Source organism: Myiozetetes cayanensis, unplaced genomic scaffold (genome assembly GCF_022539395.1).
Source record: "Myiozetetes cayanensis isolate MyiCay16 unplaced genomic scaffold, myiCay2020 scf2-11, whole genome shotgun sequence".
NCBI lineage: Eukaryota > Metazoa > Chordata > Aves > Passeriformes > Tyrannidae > Myiozetetes > Myiozetetes cayanensis.
The window spans coordinates 68,041,478-68,068,135 of NW_026087411.1; the positions used below are offsets into that span (position 1 = coordinate 68,041,478).

Genomic DNA, 26,658 nt, shown 5'->3' on the forward strand with positions numbered 1-26,658 from the left:
GAAGAACTCACAGAAATCTCCTCTGAAGTCAAGACCTGGTCTTGGAAGATGCATGTAGTTAGTTATGAGAAACAAACAGGACAGGTTAAAGGGGAAGCTACCAGCAGAACTAATGTTATTTGTACCTTGAGTAAGAGCTCACACTCTTCATTTGTTTTTCCAAGAAGATAAAAATGCTTTAATCATTGCATCTAATGAAAACAAATGCCATGAAAGATATCTTAACAAAAACAACTTCTGTATCAAAAAAATTTCCGTATTCATGTTTCCTTCCTCTTATGAAAAAAAACCAGATTTTCCTTAAATATCTTAAAAGCTCTCTTACAAAGTTAGTTTCAACTTTTCATGGGAAATTTTTTCACTGAAATGTAATTCTTTCTCGCTACACTCTTTGACTAATCCTTTTCATATAGCTGGCATGCTTTGGCATTAAATCATTGCAACTCTCTCATAAAAGTTACCCTCAAATACAAGAGCGAGGTCTAATGCTTAGAAAGGATGGAAGGAAAAAAAGGGAAAGGCAACACAACGCCAAGGAGTGCTGTGTATGAATCAAAATGTCCTCAAAACATAGCTGATTAGCTGGAAACCAAAAAAGTTCTTTCAGCACTCTATAAGGAAGAGTGGAAGTTTTGGGACTGGCAACAGCTTTATATTCCCTGCAGGCATCTGGAACAAACAAAACATGACTACTAGAAATGGCTGCCCATGTGAGGATATTCATTATTCCCAGTGGTTCTGACTAGTTCTCTTAAAAGACATGACTTTGTCAAGTTGTGTCTCTGTTGGGTACATTGGGTACATCTGGGACCCTTAATCTAGGATTCCATTGTAAACACTAGTATGGATTATACTGGATTCCTCTGGATACAATCCCAGCTAATCAGCTCTAGGCGGCCCTGCTTAAGCAGAGTGGTGGGATCAGTTTACCTCCAGAGGTCCCTCCCAACCTCAGCTGTTCTGTGATTCTGAGTGGCTGTGGTCATTATTCCATTTTATAGATCGAGAAACAGAGTGAAAGGGTAATGTTCATCATCACACAAGATGAGAGCAGAAGGATATACTTTCTTGAGTCCCAATATCCTTATGAACACAATTAGGGACAGAGAAGCTCATGCGCAGAAACAAGTTGGTGAGTTTCTTAGCTGTTCAGTGAGAAGGAATATTTCCTTTATGTTCATTTCAAACAATATAATGAAACTACTGCTATACAGTTGCTTGTATGTTACAAGTAAAGGGTATGTAATAAAGTGAGTGAGTGACTAGAACCAGGTGCAGGGAAAGGCAAAGTGGAGGAGTAGCAGGACAAACGGAAAGCAGAACAGGGAGTACACAAGCATGAATAGAGAACAAGGCAACAACAGAACGGCTGTGGGAGCCAGTGGGGGCAGGTGGAGATCCATAACCCGTAAATGTAACATTCTGATGCTCCATTAATAGACATGGCCCAAGAGAAGTGCAGAGGCCTCCCCCAAGAAGGGCCAATGAACAATCATCTCATCTAGTTGGCATTTACTGTAAGACTGTTTAAATAACATTCAAGTCTCGTTGCCAGCAAAAGAGACATGTAATATAGACAACACAGAACGGTAACCTATAAATAAAAGCTAGAATGAACATGTACTATAAATACAAACTGAGGTGCCATGGATTTAATTAATATCTCACTATATATAAATGGGCCTACTGGAACATACTGTCTGCAGCAAACCCCTCATTGCTACAAGTACTCATTATGCTTTTGAGGAAATTGTAACTGTACAAATCTCTATCCATATGAGTATTCTATCTCCTTTGGCAAATTCAAATCCATCCAAAGTTGGGGGACACAAGATCTAGAAGAAATTAATAAACAAATTATTTGCAACTATATAGTTACAATTGTAAAAAAGTGGCAGGAATATGAATGACAGACAACATCAGAACTGTCATCAAGTACTTGTATATAAAGAGGCCAAGGTCATATTCTAGAAGTATTTTCTATCTTGTGCCTCAAAAAAAAACCCGAATAAAACAAAGCAGGGAGAATTTAATTAGACAAACTCTACCCCAAGTCATACACTTCACATAGGATACATCAGATCATACAAGTCTATAATGTTAAGTGTTGGAAAGGACCTTAAAGATCATCTAGTCCCAGCCCTCCCTGCCACGAGCAGAAACACCTCCTACTAGACCAGGTTGCTCAAGGCCTTATCCAACCTGAAAAAGGCCAGCTTGGATAATGCCTTTCTTCTTTCTCAGATCCTTTCTCCATATGGTCTACCATATTTAGACCAAATCTGATTGTTGGAGTAGTGATAAGAATCAAAGTGTTTCAATACAGCCATTTGTTATCTCAACCATTTCAGCTGTTGAGAGACAGATAACCACCCTCTCAAGTTTCTTCCTGAGCAACTATTATGTGAATTTAGCCTCCAGCAGTTCAGCACCTTCTCTGTTAAGTGCCTGGTAGCTGCATAAGATGGCAAAGGGTCCAGGGCTCCTAAGTGTGCTGCACATCATTGGTGTGGGCTGGAACTGAGCTACAGTTGCACAGAGTGCTTACTGTATACTGCTGGGTTTTGTGTTCTGCCAACAAAGCGAGAAAGGTTTCTCCTGCAGGACACCAAAGGCAGGAGAGTAGGGAGTGTAGGGTACAGTATTGTCACTGCTCTTTTTGTTTGCATTAAGTTTCCTAGTAGATTGAAGAAGAACTAAATCTTTGTGTTTATGCTTATGAATAACTTGTCTTTGACCTGGGGAATTTGAAATGCCTGATAGTTTGCTCCGAGGGAGCAAGAAGTGGTCAATGACCATCAGTCTACAACTGGAAGTCTGGATTTAAAAAATCCATGACCTGAGCAGAAAAGCAGATGTAGAAGTCACGTTGCCGTGCTCAGTACTTTTTGATGAATGAAACACCAGAAGATTTGTATTTCTGTCCAAGGTAAATAAGATAGTTTTTTTAGTTAATTGTTTCCAAGTATGATAAGCTATAGATTTTGTGCCTGCCCAGAGTGGTTTTAAGCTAGGATTCTAGTCTATGGATTCAAACACTTTGCATCCCAACTTGGCAAAGCAGTATTTTTAGTGTAGAAAAAGTGTGTCTTTTGGAAGGAACCAGAAGGTGGCCTAAGAGTGGGGTCATACTTCTTTCTGTGCTCAATCTTTCCTGCATGGTTATGTGGGGAGATTTACTCCAGTCACCAGGTCTGGAAATCATCAGTCACTAACAGCACCAGAGCTCTTGCACTTCTTTCCAGCTGTATCTGCAGTGCTTAAATTCAACTTGAGCAAGGAATGAACATGGCAGCACTAACATGATGTCAGGCATTAGTTTTGTTCTCTGTAAAATCTTTTATCTCATAGGCACGTATTAGAACTAACATCACTGCAGTGAGCACCAAGTATTTTGGATCACAGTAGAAAGTCTTAATAATAATTTATTACAGTTTTCTTTCCTAAATATGCTCTGTGCTGTCCAAAGCCTTCAAGTTGAAGAAGGACTGAGCCACTAGCAGCAATAAAATCAATTTCCAGATAGTGAATGTCTAGTGATATTTTAAAAGTCTTCCTAAAAATTATAGCTTTACTAAAGGTGCTAGCATTTATGTATGCTCTCTGCCTCTGAAAGAGAAAACAAACATATCTCAGAGCTGGGCTGCAAAGATTCTGTTTGTAGTTTTTGAATGCACAAGCATGCAAGGCACCAGTGTAGAGCAGTATAATACAGCTCCCTTGGAAAGCTACCTGTAAATATCAGAGTAGACACTATCTGGACAAATGGAAACATCCCATGATCCTGCTCTGAACTGTCCAAAATCAGCTTAACTGAAGTGTAGGAAGGGAATTTTTTGGGCCTGTTAGACCTCAAGATTTCCTTCAGATGCATCCCCTTTCTCTACCTGAATATACTGACTGGAGAAACAGGCTCTAAGGAGCCACTGTACTTCTCCAAAGGCACAGGGTGTTCAGCAGTTTATCCAGCACAGCCGTTGCAGCCTGGACACTTCTACAAGGCACAGAATATCTGACATGTATGACAAGGTTCAATCTCCCTGGACTTTGCATACAGTGCTGGCACCTACACATGAGCTGGCCCTCCAAGTGCCCCTTTGCAATCAGTGGACAGCAACAGGCACAGCTGACCTAATTTAGATGCATTTCAGCGTAGAGGAAGTCAAACCATACGAAGAGTGTCCAGCTGGCTTCTTCCCGTGTGGATGTCTCCATGTTGATAACTCCCAGCTTGCTGTGGTTTGGTCTTCCTACACAGGCAGTCAGGCTGACCAGCTGCCGAGGATGCTGGCCAGGATGACCTCGTACTAGCACAGCCACAGCTGTGTTAGCTCAGCACTGCACCTGGGGCACAGAGGTCCTCTGGGGTTCAGCCCGGGACTGTCTTCAGGGCTGACATGGACTTGTCGGGCGAGACCTGCTGAAAGCTGAATATTTGGCAAGATTTCTGTGAGCTTTTGTCTGGGGACTGAGCATTTCTGAAAGTGAGGAGCCTATTGTAGGTGATCAAAAAGAGGAATCTCTTTTGAAAATAGTCCTGTTCTGAGGAAACCAGAGAAACTGAAATAACATCAAATGTACAGTAGAGGACTGCTTTTTCAGGCTTGTTTCTCTGATGTTCTTATATCTAATAAATAATGACATAAATTAAAGTACTGGGAGATATTCAAGCATGAAAACATCTTTATTTTTAGGAAGGGCAGGAGGATATTTATCTCAATTTGGCCTAAGCAAACAATCTTCAAAAAGGCCTCAGAATTGTGGCTGCCAATTTCAAATATTGCTTATAAAGAAAAATAAACATAAACAAGCATGTTTGGATTGGGTTTAGAAATGTCCTCAGGGAGTAGAAGGCTGATGTTTCCATTGCAATGCCATGCACTTCCAGCAAACTGTTGTCTGTTTTAGACACAAGGTTTTTAAAATGAATGAAGGATATTTAGGGTGTTCACTCACCCCTGTATGGCAAAAGATATAATAAAGTTTCAGGGATTTGATATTACATTGTGTCCTAAACTTCTGTTTGTCTAAACCATTCCTTCCAGACAAACATTACATATTGGCATGAAGTTGTCGAGAAGAAACATTTCTCAATTCAATTTTTATGATTGTTTTCATCAGCACATTAGAAACCTGGAATTAATTTATGCACGTATCCTACTTTTACAGGTATCTAAGGCTGATAAGATGCCTGTTACATCAGAGAAGCAACATTTTTCTATTTTCTTTTTCATAGGTTCTGAGGCAAAGCTTGGTAATGTTGAAGTAGAGTTTGTTTTCTTTTCTTCTTCTTTTCTTTTATTTCATTTCACAAGAGACAGTGGGGATTTCTGAGGGTCCCACAGTCCCAAAACTGTTGATCAATCTATGTCAAGTGGCAAATATTATTATGCAAATAATTCACAGTATGTGTCACAGTTCTCCATAAATTTTTTCACTGAGAGATAGCTGGTCATGCCAAATTTCTCACTTCTCAGATTACAACTCCCTTAGGGATATGTCTTCTGGCAGTATTTTTACCACCTCTAGAGAACAGGTCAGACAGAAGAAAAATGAAAATTTGAATGCATAACTATATTTTCAAAATTAAACTATATGTCCAATGAACTTACAACACCAGCAACATAAAGCAGGCAAATGAGCTGTGATGTGTCAGCTTAACCAGAAATAGCTATCTGTGTATGTACTTGGCCATCACCAGATGACAGGTAATGAGAATTAACTTTATCCTCTTCCACTGAAGGCTAAAAGAACATGATCAGGACAGTTACTATGACGTGAGTAGTATACTGTAAGTTATGCTATAGTCATATATTTAACTCTTGGCATATAGAGAAGTAATGCATGGGAGCTGTTAGAAACTAAAAAAGAATGCATTTTTGCCTATTGTCATCAAAAATCACCCTTCTACACAAAATTCAGCATGTAGATCTGCGATAGTGTGTTAATTAAGTCAATTTTCATTTCATCACAAGCCCATGAGTTTATTGCTTTCATCTGTGTCCAGATTGCATTCACTTTCACTATCCTGGGCAGACCTTTGAAGTGAGAATTTACTAATACCATAATGTTTGATCTTTGCCCTCACACCTGAACATCCACATAGCCTGCTGAGGAACGTTCTCAGACCTGGAGGGAAGCATATCTTTGGAATCTGTCTCTAGAAGCAAAGACCATAACACTGCTGGCGAGCTACAGCCAAGGCTCAACTGACATTATGCTTAGCAGTGACTTGGCAGCTGATGTGCCATCACTACTACTTTGAGTGCTGTTCCTCAGATTCAGTTCCCCAAGTGCAACAGCTGCCTCCTCTTTTACAATAGTCCTGGAGGCAAGCACCATCTTTTTCTCCTGGGTTTTCTTTGGACCAGATTGTAATGGGATTCCTGGTCCAAGACTGGTAGGCATGAGTATAATGAATACAACAAAGGCTGAAATGTCTTAATGTAGACCATTTAGCCCTGAATACACATCCTTTCATGTACCCTAGCACTCAAAAGAAAACTCTGGAAATACCAAACACTGGTGTGGTTCCAAGGGAGCCTTTTATTCTGAAAGACAGAGACCCTTTGTGTGTTTATATATTCACAGGAAAGTCACAAGTTCCATCAATAACTAAAGAAATATGCAATGTTTTCTTACCATTAAATGCGAGTCAATGGCTACATCTGAATTACTGAATAAAGCAGTGTGGGGACCTCCTATTCAAATAGCATAACACAGCCCATGTCCGTGTGTTGAAGTGCTCTCCAAGTTTGCCCAGAGAAGAGCAGTTCCATATAGACTGTCTATGGGAACACGTCCTAACAGATGACTTGCTCTGAGCTGTGCCTGGTCATTGTCAGGAAAATTACAATCTGTCAGTGAGCAAATGGAGGCCTGAAACCACACCATTCCTTTCAGCTGGACAGTGCAGATGTAGTCACAGGGGACACTCAGTGCATGTTACCAGCACAGCACTCTTCTTTCGGGAAAAGAAAACCAGAGGAGGCAGGGTCACAGCAAACATATCTACACCAGCACAGCTACACCACTATTTCTAGCTGGCACGGTGGGCCTAAATCTGCCCTCAGTTATGCAGGTTTGGATCAGGAGCAGCTGCAATGAAAGCAATGGAACTGCTTGAATATAATATGAGAGTAAATTCATACCATGCATACATGGATTGTCTTCCATCTTCAGTCCCATCTTGCACCCAGACCAGTAGAGGGGTCTGAAGAAACAGAATATGACTACAGACTCCACAGCACTTTCAGCATGCAGCTGGTTCTTGTTTTTTGGAAATGTAATAATTAAATCCAGATGCAAAGTGAGAAGGTGGGGGAATAAGTGCCCCATGGGTGTAAAATTTTCAGGAGATCAGCAAGACCAACATTCATTTGGACTTTTCAGCTTGAACTGGAACAAACTTTGTCCCTTGGGTAAAAAAAAATCTAATAATTGTGAAGACATAATTGCTAATGCAGACCCAACATTTTGGCCTACTAATTGTCTTCATCGTTCAGAAAGACAGTGGACGGAAATGTTCCTCACTCAATTACCTACATAATGATTTTTCAGGGAGCGTATTTTTATTTTGTTCCAGACCTGTTTGTGCTTTGTGTGCACTTATTTTGTGCTCCCAGAACATTCAGCAATTTGAATCCCTAAATAAGTTCAACACTCTGACACTTCTTTTTATAAATATGATGTTGGCTCACACCCTGGAACAACCAACCAATCACTCCATTATCACTAGGAGGGCAAGGAGCAACACAAATATATCAGAATACTTCAGAATGCCTGAGAAAACTTCTGAGCCCAAAGAAAACAATCTGGATCCCATTTTCCTCTCATTCCCTCTTCTCTCATAGCATTGATTGTCAATACCTCATTTCTGGCTTACGTTGATGCAACACATGGTTTAAAGTACTGTATTAAAATAGTGAGCATCAGCATCTTCTAGGTTTTTATGATGAATTGAATAACGTGGGGAAAAAAGGTTGCAAAAAAAATACTCAGGTGACTTAGGACCCTTCATCCCATTTTCAAGAGGGGCTCTGATGATGACAATAGCAGAGGCACACAGAATTGAGGCAGATGGCCTGAGGAACTGAGAAGTGTATCTTTTCAGAATAGGAGGCAAACTGGTTCCCAGTGGACCTCACCAAAGACTGCGCAACACTTACCCATACTGCTGGAACCAGCAACGTTGCACTGAACTGCACCTAACTTGTTACTGCTCTATGAGTGGACTAGATGAAAACGCACTCATGGCTGAAATGCAGGCACACCCTTAGCTGAAGTAAAAATAAGATTATCTTTGTGGCTGACTAAAGGATTTTCATAGACACCTTTACACACATCCCTACATTTTCATTGTCCATATTCACTATCACAAGTAAAAAATTATTCTGCTTAGACCTGCAAACCCAAGAAAGCTTTTTGGGCAGACACAAAAAGACCAGATAGGACCACCCTCCAGCTGAGTGGCATCAGAGAATATAACAAGCTTTAGATCTGTATGGGTGGAAAGAAATATTGCAAAGGCAGACACTGGGACAAGAATCTGTTTTCGATTTAGAAACTGTCTCCCTTCCACAGTGTGTGGTGTAATCATTCTGCTGCAACCCTCAGTCTGGCAGGAGCCAGTCCTACCGCTCTGTGTTAAGACTAAACAACTGAAAGAAACAAGCAGTACAAATAGACAGTATTTCTGCTGTCCCAAAGTGGCTGCGGTATGAAGACTTTTCTTCCCAGGAACTATTATCAAATAAACTGTTTCCAAAGCAAACCAGATAAAATACTCTGTATAGGAAGGGGAAAGGCAATTGTGATTTCCTTTTATGTTCATCTGAGCTTCTCAGAGCTCTCTGGGATAAGATTAATGATTCTTTTTTAAACCTCATTTTTTAAAGCTTGTTGTTAGTCATCTCACAAGATACATTGTTTTCTAAACTAGTAGCTTATCTGGCTGGATAGAAGTGCCTACCCACACGTGAAAATGGAAGTTAACATGGAGACGAGACTCTAGATGCCTGTCTTTTGCTACCCAGTGCTCCACAGCTACAACTACCACCATGAAGACATGCAAGTGTGGGTTCCAGACGTGACAGGGCCACAGCACTGTACCAGGATTAGGTAGCCCCAGCCACCAGCAGAGATATTTAGCACTAATACTCACAGCCCAATTTTTGCAGCTAGTGGAGGTATCACTGCGTGGTGCTGCATTTGATACTGTAGACCTGCTGTTCATGCTGTAGCTTATGGTGGACATGAGAAGCAAAGGTTTCTGCAGTAGAGAAAAAAACCTCATCCTTGATTTCAGGGCAATTTCAGAGAGATACAAAGGAAACCTAACCCTAATTTGATCAGTACCATATAGTAAGAAGGCTTCTAGCTCATAAAAATGCAAGAAGACTCATGCTCTTCTGCATCACTTGAACTTTCCACTTTTCCCACTTTTTGCAAGGGTAGGTCCTCAAGATCCACAGACTACAAAAAGTGCTGTAGAGACAGCCACAAAAATATACCAGGAGAGCCTGGCATACCTCAGGCTCTGACAGCTACCTCAGGGGTGCTGTTTGCAAATGACTGCAGAAACAGGGTGTGATAAATAATTTTTGGAGAGCTGAATAACATGCTGGTGCCTTCACATCATCTCTGCAACAATATTACAAGAGTTAGTTAAGAGTAAGATATTTAGGATCCAAAAATTCATGAGTTTGCATGGAAGCAACATAATACATGTGACACAGGGAGACTGGACAGGGAGAGCAAGTGCTGACTAAGAGATGTTGCTCCTGAGGTCAATGTGTGCATGTCTCACCAGCTTTGCATAATGAGGAAGTTCCTCAGTGGAGAATAAGAATTTACACATAACACATCAAATGAAAGCTATCCTCTTTAATTTTCTCTTTATTTTTCAGTCTTTGAGGGACATCTTAATAGCTTTGTGTTTCTGATTCCTTATACTGTTGTTCTAAGTAGTATTCAAAAGAAGGTGATGTAGATACTTACAATCTTCTGCTTAATTTTGGTAAGCTTCAGTATGTTATCAAAAATACTAAATTATATAAAATGGGCTCAGCCACACATTTATTCAGAAGGGCCTTGATCTTTCTAGGTATGTTTCTGTCTCCTGTAGGTTATTCATCCAAAGCTCATCAAAGCTTTGGTGGAAAGGAAATTTTCTAAAGCTTTTCATTTTTCAAGTAAAAGCTATTCCTTTCCTATAAATACACCTTCTTTGCTAAGAAGGATTATCATTTCTGATTAACTCATCCTCTAGTACAAAATGTAGCAGGAATCTGCCAGCTCCACACCCACTGCTGGTCAGGGACAGGACACAGGCAGGAATTCTGACAGCTTGAATATTCTAAGGCAAAAAACCAAGCACTAGGACAGAGAGTAAAAGAACAGACTTGAGTTCAGCAGTGTGTGTGTGGTCTGCTATGACTGGGTTGTGCAGTGTGCTCTGGGGAGACCTGATGGTTGTAGTTCTCGCTTTCTGCTCCTCCCACCAAACCTTAGGAAATACTTTTTTGTTTCATTTCAGGAATGCCAAGAAGGATTTTATCGTACCAGCTCAGGAAAATGCTCTCCTTGCAACTGTAACGGTAATGCAAACAGATGCCTTGATGGATCTGGAATCTGTGTGGTGAGGAATTCCTGTCTTCTCTGATTGTTTGGCTCTTCAATTAACACCAGTGCTCAGTTTCAATACACAGCAAAAGCAATGTCTTTACCACAGGACTTTTTGCTGAAGGTTGATCATAACTAGGGCCAAGGTCAATACATTAGTAAGATTATTGTGGCCAAATTACATTCTCACCTACATAAATTATCTCTGCACATTCAAAACACTTCCTGCATGCTGTATTTGTGAGACATAGTATGCTGGAGAAAATTTTTAGTCCATCAGAAATATGGAAAGAGTTTTGTATACCTCTGGAGAAAAAATATATGTAAATTCAAACACATTTCATTCTCCCCTTTATGAATACAGTAGCTGTATATAATATAAACGATTTACAATGGTGGCCAACCTCTGTGAGTGTATACACATGTGTTATCCATAGCAATTCTGCTGCATGGCAGCCTCCTGCTGTGAAGGAACAACATGAGAAGGTTGAAATAATACACCAAGGGAAGACCGTGTTGAACTCCAATGTACTGTTACAATTTCCCATATGTTCAGTCTCACTCAGAATCAGCTCATACAGAAAGCTGTGTGTTAGTAATAGTAGTTGAACATTTGTAGCTCCAGAGCAAAAATCAGTCCAGTAAAACTAATCCCAATTACTAGTGGGCAATCAGAGCACTAATACACTAATAAAAATTATGGAAGTTAATACTGTAATGTATCTAAACCACATAGCAAGAGCTAGGCACTAGTATACTCTTTGCAGACTTGTAAAGTAGGAGTAGAGCCAAGAACTCCTTGCTCTGCCATGTGTTACTTTTGACAAATCATAAACCTTTGCCCTCAGTTTATCTCTTCATAAAATGGCCTCATAATATTCACATACTTTGCATTATTGCAGCCACTATCAAGTTTTCAGTTATACAAATACATAAAGTCATGCTCCATGGCATATTTCCTACCGTGTTTATTTCTGTGGGAAGAAGACAGTGCAGCTGTTCAGCCTAGGAACAATTACTATGGCTTGGCCACTGTAATGTGCTTAGAATTGGCTGGTTTCTGCAGAACACATACCAGTTTACTGTTTTAATGCTACGTTTTCAAAAGTGGTTTTACACTGCCAGGCATTCACAGCTATTCTCTTTCACTTGCACAAGGCTTTTGTTCATGGGATGATTGTCCCCTTAGTGCCAAGTGGTAATGATGCCAAGGGGAAACTTACGATGAGAGACTTGGGATCAAGAGAGACAGCTTGTCAAATGTCTGCTTCTGGTGACTCTGGTCACCAGAGAGCTTCTGGAGTAGAATATATGAGGTAGGGAAGTGTAATATCTTCAGTTTACAAACACAATAGAAGACTTGTTTCCTATCTTCTATGAAATAAGGCTATTGTCAAGGGTTCAGGAACAAACCAAACCAAAAAAAAAAAAAAAAAAAAGGCAGCAAAGTTACTCTATTAGCAGGAAATAATCTCAAAGTATTTGTCCATTCCTGACAGGTGTTTCTCCAGGATACTAAACTCTTGAAATCAGCCCAGTAGTAAGGAATAAAACTAAAATCCAAACACCGAGTTGACTACTTGAGTTCAAGAGTAAGCCCTTTGATAGATTATCTGAATGATTTAAGAACCCCTTAAGCTCAGGTCTTTTACTTCTGAATAAAAGGGAAAAGTGAAAAGATTAAGTGAAATAAGAGTGAAAGAAAGAGGGGCAGAGCAGAATGAAAAGAAGTTTTAAAAGTTTGATAGCATAAAACAGAACAAGAGATGGCCATGGGGACTGCAGTAACAGGACTTTCCCAAGGATATGGAAATATCTAGGCAAGTCCAGAAGACTAATGAAATTGGTAAACCACAAAATGTGACTGAAAAGTCTGGGAGAAGAAAAACTGAGAGAAGGAAAGGTGTAAATTGAATTACAGCAAGAAGCACGTCAGATGAATGAATGAATTTAAATCAGGAAAAGGTGACTTGGTGTTTGGTAATGTGATCTGTATTAGAATCAGTGGACAAAGCAGCCCTCTCAGAGGATTGTTCTGGAGAAGCACATGTATGGATCTGTCTAATCTGGATCTATACATGTATGGATCTGCTGGAACTGGGACTGGGGCAGAAAGAAGTAGGTACCTGCAATAGCTGGGAGTTCCTGCAAAGAGATAGGACCACATGGTATGGAGAGCTCACCATTTTCTCCTCTCTCAAATTTTTAGGCAAACTAATCCAGTAATTCTTGCAATGGTAACCACCACACATGACAGTAAGACGTAAGATTTTCTGTACTGAGTTAGTTTTTAATGAAGTGTTGAAAAAAAATAAATCTATATTTATCCCATATTATTCTTTTTGTCATACTCCACTTCTATCATCAGTATGAACCTGCTATCTCCCTGCTTCTGAGATGCAGCACTGTTCTAAAATTTTATCACTTATGGACCCTTCACTGTCACCACATCTTACCCTAACCATGAGCCATAGATACGGAATGTCTTTAGCAGAAGATCTCCAGAAGAACTGATGTTCTCCAAAGTTAAAAGTTTCTATCTCTGCATGTTTAATGGAATTTTTTTTAATAGAATTATTTAAGCATTAAAAAACTCATCATTTTTTAAAGTTAACTCTGCTAACAATGCTGGAAGTAATAATAACATGAAAGTAGTAATAACATGTTCAGTGGGTAGAGAATTAATTTTTTATAGTTTAAGTAATAACTGAGCCATAAGAACTGAATAAATTTGTGAAATGGACAAGACAGTATGAAAAGGAAAAAGTACTCTGCTTCAAAAGGGATGAAATATAAGGGTCAGACTCCATATGTAGCTCTGAGACCATCATATAATGCAAATCCCCCAAATCAATTTGGCAAGTGTAGTTCCCACAGCATACAAATTAATGAAATTTTCATTGACCTGTGCCCTAAATTTCAAATCAAATAAAATTAAACTCTTATTAGCATTGCCTTGAGGTAGAGTACTCACATCTTTAATTTCTGTCAGCATATATGACTTGAGATTGTGTTTCAAAACTTCTCACAGCTTATTCATAGAGTGTAAATGAAATCCACAAGTCATTAAAAGCTTATTGAATGACACATTCAATGAATCAACAAACTCATTAGGTAACCAGACAAAAGAAATTACTGCAGCCAGAGCCTTTCTTGCATAAATGTCCACATAAAACCTGTGTTGAAATCAGTCACATCGTCCTGTGATTAAAACTGAAGAGAAACTCAGTCCATTGTATTTGGGTGGAAAATCACCCAAGTGTTAGAGGAAGAACATCCAACACAGTATAAGCTCCATTTATGATATAATCAAATCGAGATGTCAAATAATGCTTCATTTCAAAGGCATTATCTGTTGATACAGGTAAATCTAGTAAGGGAAAAAACATCAATTCATTGTGCTGATTTTAGACTTTAGACTTTTAACATAATTTTCTCAATCCTGGCTAAGAGAAGAAAACAAAGTCACTTAGGACTTTAGCTTTTGATTTTAGAAACATACGTATATATGATATTAAGTGGATAAAATGGTTTGCAGACCGAGAGATGTGCATTTCTCCTGCATAAGGCCCACTGTGTTTTGCTGCTAATAAACTAGGAGGATATTAAGGGAATGTTTTCCCCACCAATAATCTGCAGCAGAGCTATTTCTTTAGAGCAGCTCCCCAGAGGGTTCAACATTTGAAAATTCAGACATGGGAGCAGACTTCAAATGACTGGACATCAGAGCAATGATGGTCAGCTCTGAAATGAGTGACATATGGAGGTGAAATAGCTTGTCTAAAGTAATGAACTGTCATATCATGTGCAAGTAATATAGTTGGCAGGGATCTACCATACCAAAATTTTTGATTTCACAATCCAGGGAAAGAAGTTGCTTGAGGTGACTACAGCATACTATGGCAGTGATTCCAGACAAACACAATAAAATGGATTGAAAGGTTGAAAAGATTTAAAAATCACCAAGCTGTATATCCAGGCAAACTTTTGTTGGGCTGAGTTATCAGTGTCCTTTGTGTGGCTTCAGCTGTTAATGGAGGTTAGATCTTCACAGACACATTCAAACACATAGAACAGAATAAGTGAGACAGAGAGAGTACTATAGCAGAAGGTAAAGGGTAAATTTGTTGGTGTCTACCTAAAAATCTCCAAAGTGGTTTGTTATCATCTCAATCCCATACCTTGGATTAGTATTTATTAGAAGACTTTCAAATACTCATAAATAAATAAATATGAATAAATATGGAAGAAGAAAGAGCAAATTATCATAACAGGGGAGAGGATAAATCCACTGGTATCTTTTCCAGCCTTTTATGGAATTTTTTTACGATAGAGCGTATTGTCACGTGAGTGATTTGTGTTTAAGTGTTTGGGTCTACAGCTGAGTAGAACAGTTGGAACAGATTTGGCAGTTCTACCCAAGAGGATAATATGTTCCACATGATTGCCAAGGCTGGTCGGGAGAATTGCCAATGGATCCACAACCATCCATCAAGAATGAACAAAAAGCAGTTAGGAAGGTAGTAAAATTCTCAAGCTTATTAGGTACTTCTGGCTTCACAAAGAGCCTTGTTGCTTATAGCTCAATGTTTCTTTCTATAAAGATGAACTTCAGATACCTGTAGTGACCTTGGTGATATATGTTTGAAAAGCTAACTACAACAGTCCTGTGCTAAAATGAAGCCTTTCTCTTCTCCAGAGTGTTTTATGAATGCAGTAGTTTGTCAAAAGCATTAGTGTTAGTCAACTCATTTTCTCAGGTATAGATATTTTCCTCCCTCTTAGCTATGTTTAAATTTAGTATTTGTTGTCCTAACTGGTTTACTATTGAAAACTTGCTGCAGCGACCCCCAACATGCAACCACTTTGTTTCTGCTCCCCGCACAGCCTGTGTAAGAGGAGGAAGGGCTGCTGCTGCTCTCATGCCTGCTTGGCCACATTTGCTGCAGTTTCCTAACACAGGTGATGGATTGAGAAAGTAGCAGGCCAGGTGGGTTTGACAAGGCATCAGCTCTGTAGTCGGTTGATCCTGGCTGAACACCAGGGAGAGATCACTCACCAAATACCATCACAGGCAAAACGGACTCAAAGTGGGGATATTAATTAAATTTATTACTAACAGAATCAGAGCAGGAGAATGAGAAGTAAAATAAATCTTAAAAACACCTTCTTCCATCCCTCTTTCCTTCTCAAGTTCTACCTCCTTCCCCACAGTGGCTCAGGGAGATGGAAATGGGGGTTAAAGTCAGTTCATCAGAGGTTGTTTCTGCCCCTATTCAGAGAGAGGAGTCCTTCCCCCACTCCACCGTGGGGTCCCCCCTCTCCTGGGTCTCCTCCATGTGCTGCAGGTGGGTCTCTGCACACCCGTGGTCCTCCATGGGCTGCAGGGACACTGATGCTCCACCATGGTCTGCACCACAGGCTGCAGGGAAACATCAGCTCCAGGGTCGGGAGCACCTTCTTCTCCACTGACCTTGGTGCCTGCAGAGCTGTTCACATGATCTCACTCCACCCTTCTCCAGCTGCAATTTTCATTTGCCCCAAAACATTTTTTTTCCTTCTTAAATATGTTATCACCGGGGCATTACTATCATTCCTGATTGGTTTGGCCTTGGCCAGCAGCGGGTCCACCCTTGAGCTGGCTGCCATTGGTTCTGCCAGACATGCAGGAAGCTTCTGGCAGCTTCTCACAGAAGCCACCAGGGTAGCACTCCCACTACAAAAACCTGGCCACAGAAACCCAATACAAGCTCCCACTTCTCTGATGAAGGACAAGTTCTACAAATCAAAACTTTGACACAGAGGGGGTATGTTGTCTCAAACTGTATCAGGAAGTGAGGGGTTTTTCTATTTTAATTTTTTTTAGGTAGGCAATTGTCTTTACTTCAGCAAAAATTTCACAACACCTTATGTTTACTTTTAGTGCCTCATCTCCTTCATACATACAAAATTCTGAAAACTAGCACTGCATCTCATGCACAGTGGCTGGAGAGATAAGGCTTGAAATCATAAACCTCATGGATGAAAAAGACAAAGCATGTGCCTTTCTTGGATTTCAAGTCATTATACTATACTCTATTTATTCTTATTATTTTGGGACAGCAGCAAGTTCTGGTGTACTGGCACTGGCAATGCTGTGGAGTTCTGTAACCTCAGATATTGGGGTATATATGACAGAAAGTCTAAATCTACCTTAGGCCAACCTCCACTGGCCCAGCAATAAATACAAACACACTGCACAGCAATGTAAACCCCTAGCATCTCTTTACCTATATTATCTATTTATCCTTGTGCAACCTTCTACATTAACAATTGTTATAAGACATCTCTCAGAAAAAGAAATAAGGGAAGAAAAAAACCCAAACTGACAGTTCCTGATACATTGTAACAATGTTTCATCTGCAAAGTATTAAAATAGCCAAGGTTTGGAGATGCTTCTGGATTTCACAGATAATATTTAAGACACAGAGATTTTGAGTGGGTTTTGGTGGGGTTTTTTCTGCACTAACTTCACTTAATGCAGGGCTGAGTAGTAACTTTTGATTGCCCCTGCACTATTCTGTGGTAGGTCCTGTCTGTCTTTAACTTCAGAGGGTACACAGAAAACCAGTCTCCTGTTTCCTATGGAGGTTTAAACAGCCTAAATTGCACTAAATGTTAGCCCTCAGATGAAATAATTTCTCTAAAGCTCCCTAAATGGCACATTTAATTAAGATGATGTGTTTGAAGACCATTAGAATGAGATCTTCTCTTGTAAGTTCATGTTCCTAAATTAAGGTGGGGCAGATTCCCAACTCTCATTTTCAGTTATATTCATTTACAGGAGCATGTTTGTCTTGTGCTGGGAAACTTGTCCTGGTACCATTGCCTGAAGAGAATCAACAAACTTCTCATTATTATTTGTGCACAAATGGATCTACTGAGAAGAACTGCATCACATGAAGTGCTCTATGGTCTCAAAACAGCTGTTCCATCCATACTTTCCAAGCAAATGAGTTCAGGAGCTCAGTGCTGACAATCATTTCCAAGTTATACCTCCCTCCACCCCACCCCACCCCCGCCCTATAGCACCATTTTGTGTTCTTTTCATGTCTGTATAGAGAGTTTCAGTAGGAGCCAGGTAGAAATGCTCACACTGATTGCTGGTGATCAGTGAGAGCACAGTAGTAGGAAAAGTTAAGGTGTTTTCTTACACAAGCAAATACACTCCAGCCACTCTGTCATCTGACAAGCTGCTGCTGGTGTGCTGATGGATGAGTTACTATATGCTGTAGACTACAGAAGCTTTTACAAGCCAGGCTGCTATTATATTGGATTATTTCTGCTGAAGCTGAAGTGTTCTTGGGGAAGGGAAAAGTATTAACATGGGCTTATGAAAAGAATTTAGCTTAGATTTTTAACTGATTTACTGACTGTAATTTGAAACACTTTACAAAAAGCAGAATATTATAAAGCCTAGCTGTGATATTTCTAACTATATGGTCGTATCTGTATTCATGACCTTTGCTGTTTCTCACTTTGTCATGTACAAAAACAGGCAGAACTTTTCTGCTAAGCTTCAGTGTCTGACGTCCTAAGGTACATGTTACTGCATATTTTTTAGAGGGTTTTGCTTATTTTTCAAACGAAACTAAAAGAAAAACCATATACTGAGTTTCTTTATTTAAAAAAGTAGACACCAATATGAGTAAACATATCTCTACAATTCTGCATGCACATTTGAACTAATCACGGAGAAGGGGGATGCTGTGAGCAATCCCATACATAGTCTGACATATAATATCAACCATAAATGATGCCTTTCATTCTAAAACATGTATGAATACCAGAACCAAGAGTAACCCTTACAACTCTTACATCAAAGCACTTACTTGATATCCAGTTTCACAGAAATCACCATAAATGGAATTCTATTTTTTTCCTCATTATTTCTCTGTCAAAAGTGACCCACTTAGAAGCAAGACACGTTTCTCAAAATACAAAGCCAGTGTACTCAACACTGAGAATCACCCATGAGCTTCAGGAAGGGTATTCTCCCTCCCTTCAGAGATGTCTCCCAGGTTTAATGCACTCACCATCTCACTGGAGATGCAAAATAATGAAACACAAAATATAAGAACACCTTTTCTATCACTGTAAAAATACGGTTTTAAATACTCACAAGAGTTTTGACTTGTTAAATAAGATACAGTCATAATCACTAAACAGAGAAAAACTACAAAAGCTCTTCAATCACTCAGCTAATAGGATCTTTGGGTAAAAGAGCTGTTTTCGTACTCTTGTCTTCAAAGAACATATGATGTTTGGAGTAGAAAGTGTGTTTCAAATCTGTAGGGACTGCCTCAGGTGAAAAATTGGATAGCTGAACTCATCCATCTCCAGCCTGGTGCAGTTAAAGAAGTTTCAGCCACAGAGACACCAAAGTGCCCCTTGCCCAAGGCTAGGGAGCTCCCTCCCACTTTGAGTGCTCCTGAAATCCCACATCCAGCTTCTCTGTTATTGCACGAGATGCTGACAGCACAGCAACTACTGTGATGGGATTAAATGACTGCTGAAGAATAAACTGGGGGAACCTAGCACAAGAGGTTCTGTGCAGGGCCCAGCTGAAGATCTCTGCAGCTCATACATGGTCTCCAGCAGTGGCAATAGGAGGTCCAGGCTAGGAGGGTATCTAGATTGGCCTGTTTCTGAAGTCTGTGTTTTGTGCTCTACCAGCATCTACAATTTCTATATTAGAGTATGTTACAGGGTACATACCTCCTCAGTCCTTTCAATATCCATTCATGAATCTGTTGCCCGTTAATTTCTCCAGGAAATCCCTTTTTGTCTCTGCAAGTACTATCACACAAGTTTATCTTCCATGTGGATAAGTACCTTTTCAATTCAGTGCCCCTCAGTTCTTACATTGCAGAATTTGGGTGAACTATTGTACTGCATTCATCTTATTTACCAGCTTTCTAATTATACAAACAAACCCTCCTGCCTTTCTCTCCCAGCTGAGCAACCCTACATTTTTGGCCTCTGTAACACACTGCTGAATACAGAACAAAACTCGTATTAGCACCAAGGCTTAGGTGATCTGAAAAGTGACTCTTCCCACTCTGAAAAATAACTGTTATATCCTGCTTTTAATTTCCTGCCCTTTATCAGCTTTCAGTTTGCAAAAGAACCTTTTTTCGAGTACCCTGACAACTTAGTTGGCTTTTATTGAAATCCCAGATAGGTTACACCATCTGGTTCCACTTCATACCCTTGCTTTTTTGCACCATTATACAGCAGATTAGTGAGGCAGGAGTTCCTGGAACAGATGATTCTTATTCATGTACTCAGAAATCTTCTTCTTTATTAAGGCACTGTCATTTTACCAGGGATGGAAATCATATCTATCAGTCTGCAGTTTCCATTATGCCTGTTTTAGCTCAGAAGAGGAAAGAATTAAGGAAGCCAACCCAAGCCCACAGCAAATATGCACTGATAGATCTCCACATATTTCTACATGGAGCTGTTTCCTTGCTGCCTCAAGCCTCCTATCCATACATAGTGATGTAACTGGAGAGTTTTGATTTAGGGACGTTGCAAAACTCATTGCACTATTTCAAGAATGGAACAGTCTTTAGGCACCTTTCCTACTCTTTTAACATAATTTGGTGAGACAACTAGAATTTGGGGGTTGTGGGTTTTTGGTGATAACTTCTGGATATTTGCTGAAGTGGAAAGGGGGGCAGTAATCTGTAAAAGTCCTGCTGTGCAGGAACACTGGTCATGAACTATACACCACTGACCCACCACCTTGCCATGTACCTGGGGCAAAATCCACATAATCTGTGACATCCAAGTGTCCATTTATAAACAAAAAAATATCATATTGCTTTCTTCAGCTTGCATGGCTTACCAGTTCTGTTTAGAACCGTTTACAACAAACCTTGACTTCTTTTGTTATTACAAGTATTATCTGAGAGGTACAGTGTTGTACCTAGCAAAATAAAATATTTTGAAACATATATTCAGTATGAATTACCACAACTTGATTTACTTCCATGGAGTACCAACAGTTTCAGCTAGTGAACGATTTTATTCTGCATGGGGAAGCATGTTTCCTTAAAAACATTAAACCATGGAAACTTGCTTATCAAGTGAGTGACATTTTGCCCAGTTGATCAGTATTTCATAGAAAGGCCACTTACAGAAGGCTCCTGCTTCTTCCCTCCTTAAGTAGACCTCTTTAAGATTGAAAACCAAGTGTAGTGGTAACACAACCCTTCATGCTGTAATACTTCATTTCAGGAGAAAAATATCAGAGCTACTGATGCAGGCAGCATTTGCATGCAGATTCTCTGGATGCTCCATGCAGATTCTCTGGATGCTCTTTTCCAGTCACCAAATCCTAGAAGCAGCCTTGCTGAAACCTGTATCTGAGCTGAAGTCTGTTGCCAGTATTCACCAGCAGATATTTTTTTATTTTGTTTTGATATCAGTAAAAGGGATTTTGCCCTGCTGGCTACAGCAGTTCAAAACAGGGCTGCCAGCTACATCTGAGAGTACCTCCTACATCTCTGACAACGGGTAGTTCTGCTTCTGCTCCAGCACCTGCCAGGCACATATGTCTGTTTTATCCTGTACCACACCTTGTCAACACTTGCTGATGGTCAGTGTAATCATTTATAGCATTTTTATTTGCAGCAGTGCAAGCTGGTTTGGCTACATCTGTCAATACCTTCAAGGGTTGAGGTCTGGCATCAGTCACTCTTCTGCTTGTCCAGGTCTTCAACTAAATGATTTCTTTCTGAATTATGCAGCACCTCCATTTAACTTTCACCATTCTCTCTCTTTCCACTGAAGGACTGCCAGAGAAACACAACAGGACAGCACTGTGAGCAGTGTCCAGATGGCTTCATTGGTGATGTTGTCAGAGGAGTGCCCACGTTCTGCCAGCCCTGTCCCTGTCCTCTGCCAGAACATTCCAAGTATGTAAAAAGTCTTTGCTTTTCTTTGATTTGGACTGGCTTTGAGCCTTCCCAAGGGGGTTTCAGCATCCCTTCCTCGATGCAGGAAACAAGGCTGCTGCCCTTGACAAATGGGGGAATATAAGAGGAGTAGCAGCTGCTCACATTTATAAGCACGGGAAACAGCATTTCACTTGGAAGGTGTAAAGTATCCTTCAGTGCTCATATAAATGTTTACCAGGAGGGAGGAGAAAATATTTGAGCAAATTCAAGTTCACTCTCTTTTATGTAGGAGAGATTATTCAGTTGTCTGCTTGCTTTTAAGAGTCTCCTAAAGTCCAATTCCCAAGGAAGGTGGCATCAGGGATGTATGTGGCTGAGACAGAGAGACAGAAAGATCAGTCCATGCCCTCTGAAGGGTAAAAGTAACCACAAAAAAAGCATAACCTGTCAGTCTCCTGAGTCAACAGCAGTTGGATCTGGTTAGTAGAGGAAACATTTAAAAAGAAAGAACCAGAGGACCCTGTGATAGGTATGGTGCCCAGTTACTTTTAGGTAACAAACTCTGAAGTCTGACAGAAAAAGATCAAGCCAAAGAGCTCCAGCTGCTGAGTGCTTTGTGCCTTCAGAAAAAAAAAAAAAAAATAATAAAAACTACAAACTATGACCAGCCATTAGAAACTGTGAGTGGTATGTCAGTAATGCAGCTGAAAAAAATAATCAACTGCATCCTGCTCAAGTTTCATCCTCTGGGAGAGAGGTATCTCTGCAAATCTCACCATAATGCATAGAGGAGACCCTAGTAAATTGTTGCCAATAGGTTGAAGTTGTTTCTCAGGGAGCTACGTACTCCCCTTGTATTGTTTTCCATTCTGCTTTCAGCAGGGCTTCTCAGCAAAGGGAATTTTGTCCTCACTGTATTTGTTTGCTGTTGCCATAGAATTACTCACACAGCCTTAAAGTGGGATGAGCTGCATTTTGTTCAGCTGCTCAAGGCTCAACCTGGCAATGAAACAAAATCACTCCGGCCAAATTCCTGCAGATCACCTCTGGCTTTTGCAGTGAGCTGTAGACATGTGAAAGAGCCATGGGGTGGAGAACAGCTATGTTGAAAAACTTCAGCTTTGCCTGGATTACAGAGAAAATCCTCCAGAGACAGTGGAAGAACCTGGCTTTGCTCACTTACAGAAAGGCTTAGGAGTGAGTGAGCTCACAGATGAAGCAGACTACTTCCTCCAGTTTCAGTAACAGCTGTAGTGCCTGAAGAAGTAGAAACAGTCAGAAGTAGTGCTTTTCCCTTCGCAAAGTGACTTTTTTAGCCTGCTGGGCACAGAGCAGCCACTTCAGTGTAAGAGGCTGTTCTCTCAGCCACAACCTGGGCTGCACATGCCTGAGGCACTACAGCACAAGATCCAGTCTCTACTAGGCGAAGTCAGCCAATTAAAGTCTGGTCTGTCCTCCCTATGGCATGATTTGACACAGCATGGCTAGGTTTGCACTCACCCAGATCCTGCCTAGTCCTGCAGCACACTGGGCTCTTCAGCAGTGCCCCCTGACAGCAGGGAGCTGGTCAATCCACCAGGCACTGAGCAGGGCTCAGTGCAGCAAGACCAACAGGGACCTGACCTACAGCCTATCTCGGCCAGTGCTATGTGAGATGGGAGCAGAGGCCAAAGAGCATTCCCTGCTTCAACATGCTCCTTAGTCCTTCTGCTAGGGACATAATGCCTCTCCTATTTCAAACCACTAGTGATAAGGAAACCCCAAACCCAAAAGGACAGCAGCATGGGACTGGGAAGGGAGAACAGAAGTTGCACAAACTCTGAATGCAGATGCTTCTCCATTAGCAGCAGTTACAGCATTTGGACTTGATGAGCCTCATGGGTCCCTTCCATCTCAGGATGTTCTATGTTCAATGATATGTCTCCCATTTAAAACTATCCCAGTAAAAATCTACTTCAGCTTTTCAGAGTTTTCCCTCAGAAAAGTACCGAAGGCAATAATTGAAGCAATATCCCATCCCAATTTTCCTCATACCCCTATTTAAATAATGTGCAGAAATTGCCTGTTCAGCTTCCTGCATGAGAAAGACTTGACCACAGAAATAGTTTTCAGCTGGGTCTGGAACAGGGTAATAATAATTGAGTAACATTAAGCCTTGCATAACTATATTCAAAGAAAAAATGTTCTTTCTTAGTTTTTTTTTCAATTTTCCTTCATTAATCCTACTCCATATATAGTAAGGAAAAATAATAACTCTACCATAAATCAGAGAAGCATTAAATGTCTTAAATTCAAAGGACGTTGTTTTTGCACTGTGTTTTATTTTGGAAGTAGCCAGTGAATTCATACTAGACAGAATGACCAAATCTGTAAACTGACAGACTCATCGGATAGATATTTTTTCCAGGAACTCAGATGTGTGTCTCTAGATTTTCTGACCAGGATATCTTCATATTCTGCTATCCTGGGAATTTTTGGAGTAACTTTTGGACATTACACATGAAGTGTAACGTCATCTCTTTGGAATAACAAAAAGGGGGATAGAGGTTGCTTCACAGTCTAGCAGATGTTATTTCTTTTCAAACTCCAGAGAATCATACCACCTCTTTTTTTTCCCCCTTAAAAGATCACAAAAAGTATAAAACTTCAGATTTTAGTTGTATTTCATAACTTAGATCCACAATGTGGTTTTTTCAACTATGTGAAGTAATTAGTCTCTTTAACAGAACTACAAGCCTGCCAAATTATTATGATTTTCTCAATATGTTCTTGTAAAAGCTGCACAGAAGTTAATTTGTGAATTCTGTGAGAAGCATCTCATTTTATGTTCTCTCTGATTACATGAAATGTTTTGAGACAGAGCAGAGAGATCCAGAGATCCAGGCACAGATTTATATATCTCTGGTTGTTCAACCAGCTGAGAAATGCTGGCAGGAACTGAAATTATGCAGGAATTCTTGTCATCTTTCAATGCTGTTTACTCCTGGAACAAGCAGTGCATGGCTCATGCTCTTTGCCATTGATCTGAGTCTTTTGTCCAGTGTGAAAGGGTTGCAACTGAGCCACAGCTGCCCAACACCCTGTGGCTTGGGAGCTGCGTTTTAACAACTGAGGATCTGCAGCTGGCAAGTGCTGTCACTCACTACTCGGGTTGCTTTCTAGTGCTGGCAGAAATTTATTCACACATATTACAAACTAACTAGAAACATCTTTAGAACTGTATCTCTTCTTTTCTGCAAATGTATTTAAGAGATGTCCACCACTGTGTTCGAAGTGTATATACAATTTGTACTTTCCACATCTGGCTACTGCTGTTCTTTGGATGGTGTATTTAGTTAATCATTTGTTACATCCTGAAAACATATGAAAACAAAGGCAAGAACTTTTATATATGTATATATATATGTATGTATGTATGCATTTATACAGCTCCATAGTACTATATATTAATGATTGCTTTCTATACTAATTAAAATTACTAAACAAGGGGTATGATGTGAATAATATAAAGAGCTTAATACCTATCCAGCAAAGAGTCATCAAGAGCCAGAGTTCAAACTGACAGTAAAATGTCCATAATTTAACAAAGAAATATTCCCAAGTGCTTGCTGTTGCCTGCTCTAATTATTCATTCTAATGAAATTCCAGTTTTGCAGTCTCCTGTTACAGAAAAAGTGGAAGTGTGCGTTGTGTCTGTAAAGAAAACTATGCAGGACCCAACTGTGAAAGGTAAGGAAAAAATTAGGATGACTGGCTGATCAGCAGTACCTAAGTCCAGATTTTTTTAAGGGAATCTTCTCACATGGTTGAGAAATCTGGTGCATTTGTTTTCATCAGGTTAAATCATGTCTGTTAAATTATCTCATTCAGAGTCTACTAAAAACAACTAAAACTTTCTGTGGAGACACATCAGCATAAGACAGACATTTACATCTGATGTATTTTGATGTATTTCCTTCACTTTGTGTACCTTCATACAAATCAGAAATAGCAGCTGAAGAGAAAAATAACCACCACATAGATGCCCCTTGAAATTCAGCACTCTAAAACATATAGCAGGCTTCTACTGAATAAATTTTTCTAAGACAAAAACAAAATCTATTATTGAGTCAAATTCTTAATGAGCGGATGCAGCTTTTTTAGTTACATTTTAAAGGCACTTCACAAACATAATTCAAAAAAGTCAAACAAGCAAGCATAGGCCAGTGTTGCATTTGAAATTTTCCTCGTGTCCATAAACAATTTTCAGTAAATATTTTCTAAATAACGAAGTACACCAATAAATGGAGCTGTACAACAGAAATATAACTACCTCTCCTGTCCTGTAAGAGGCTGTCTTACTCGCTATGAACACACATGGATGATGTCTCAAGGAACGTCAGAGGCCTGATTATAATTCAGGAATTGTCCTTGAGCAGCCAATAAATTAAAACAGCTCTAACACAAGGATTGAAGGGTATAGGACGGCTCAGACGCTGGCTTCATAAACATCTCTTTTTTTCCCTTAAATCATCTAAAGTATTTAAGTCTTCAATCAACTGTCATTAATGGGCACGTCTTGAATTCAAATGATACTTAATGTAACTGTTAGAGAAGGGAGAAAAGGGATGCTTAAGATGCAAAGAGAAATCGATATGAAAAAGGTAAGGTGAACAAATGAGTGAAGGTTTTTCCCCTTACAGATGATGCAAAACCATCAGTAAATTACCTCCACATCATTAATGTGGTAACAGCAACAGTGAAAGCCCTTTAGACAGATGGCACACAACTAAAAAAAACCCACCCTTGTTTACAGGCCCATGACTGTTTTCTTTTGTTCTTCCAAAATGTCAGGTTTATACACAAAGGATAATACAGACAATTAAAAGGTCAGTAAGATTTCTTAATGGTTATTAAAATGTCAGCCTAGACTACAAGCAATACAAATCCTATGAAATGGGCAGCAGATGCATAGGAACAGCAGAAAATAGCATTGGCTTTGTTTTCTAATAGCTACTACCCAGCCTGACACAGTGCATCTGTCCTAAGGAGGGCAAAGCTGTGTAGAAAAAGCTACAGAAAGAAATCAGCCTGTCCTGGTCACCACATT

General features: G+C 39.9%; 1 protein-coding gene across 2 annotated transcripts in view; it reads left to right on the top strand.

Moving 5' to 3' along the window:
- The window catches only part of LAMA4 (laminin subunit alpha 4), a 100,991-nt gene that overhangs the window by 11,311 nt on the left and 63,022 nt on the right, over positions 1–26,658 (top strand). For both annotated transcript variants that reach the window (XM_050315857.1, XM_050315858.1), the window contains exons 2-4: positions 10,538–10,639; positions 21,463–21,587; positions 25,218–25,298. In XM_050315857.1, coding sequence (XP_050171814.1) covers positions 10,538–10,639; positions 21,463–21,587; positions 25,218–25,298 — 308 coding nt within the window. The remainder of the gene's footprint in view (positions 1–10,537; positions 10,640–21,462; positions 21,588–25,217; positions 25,299–26,658) is intronic.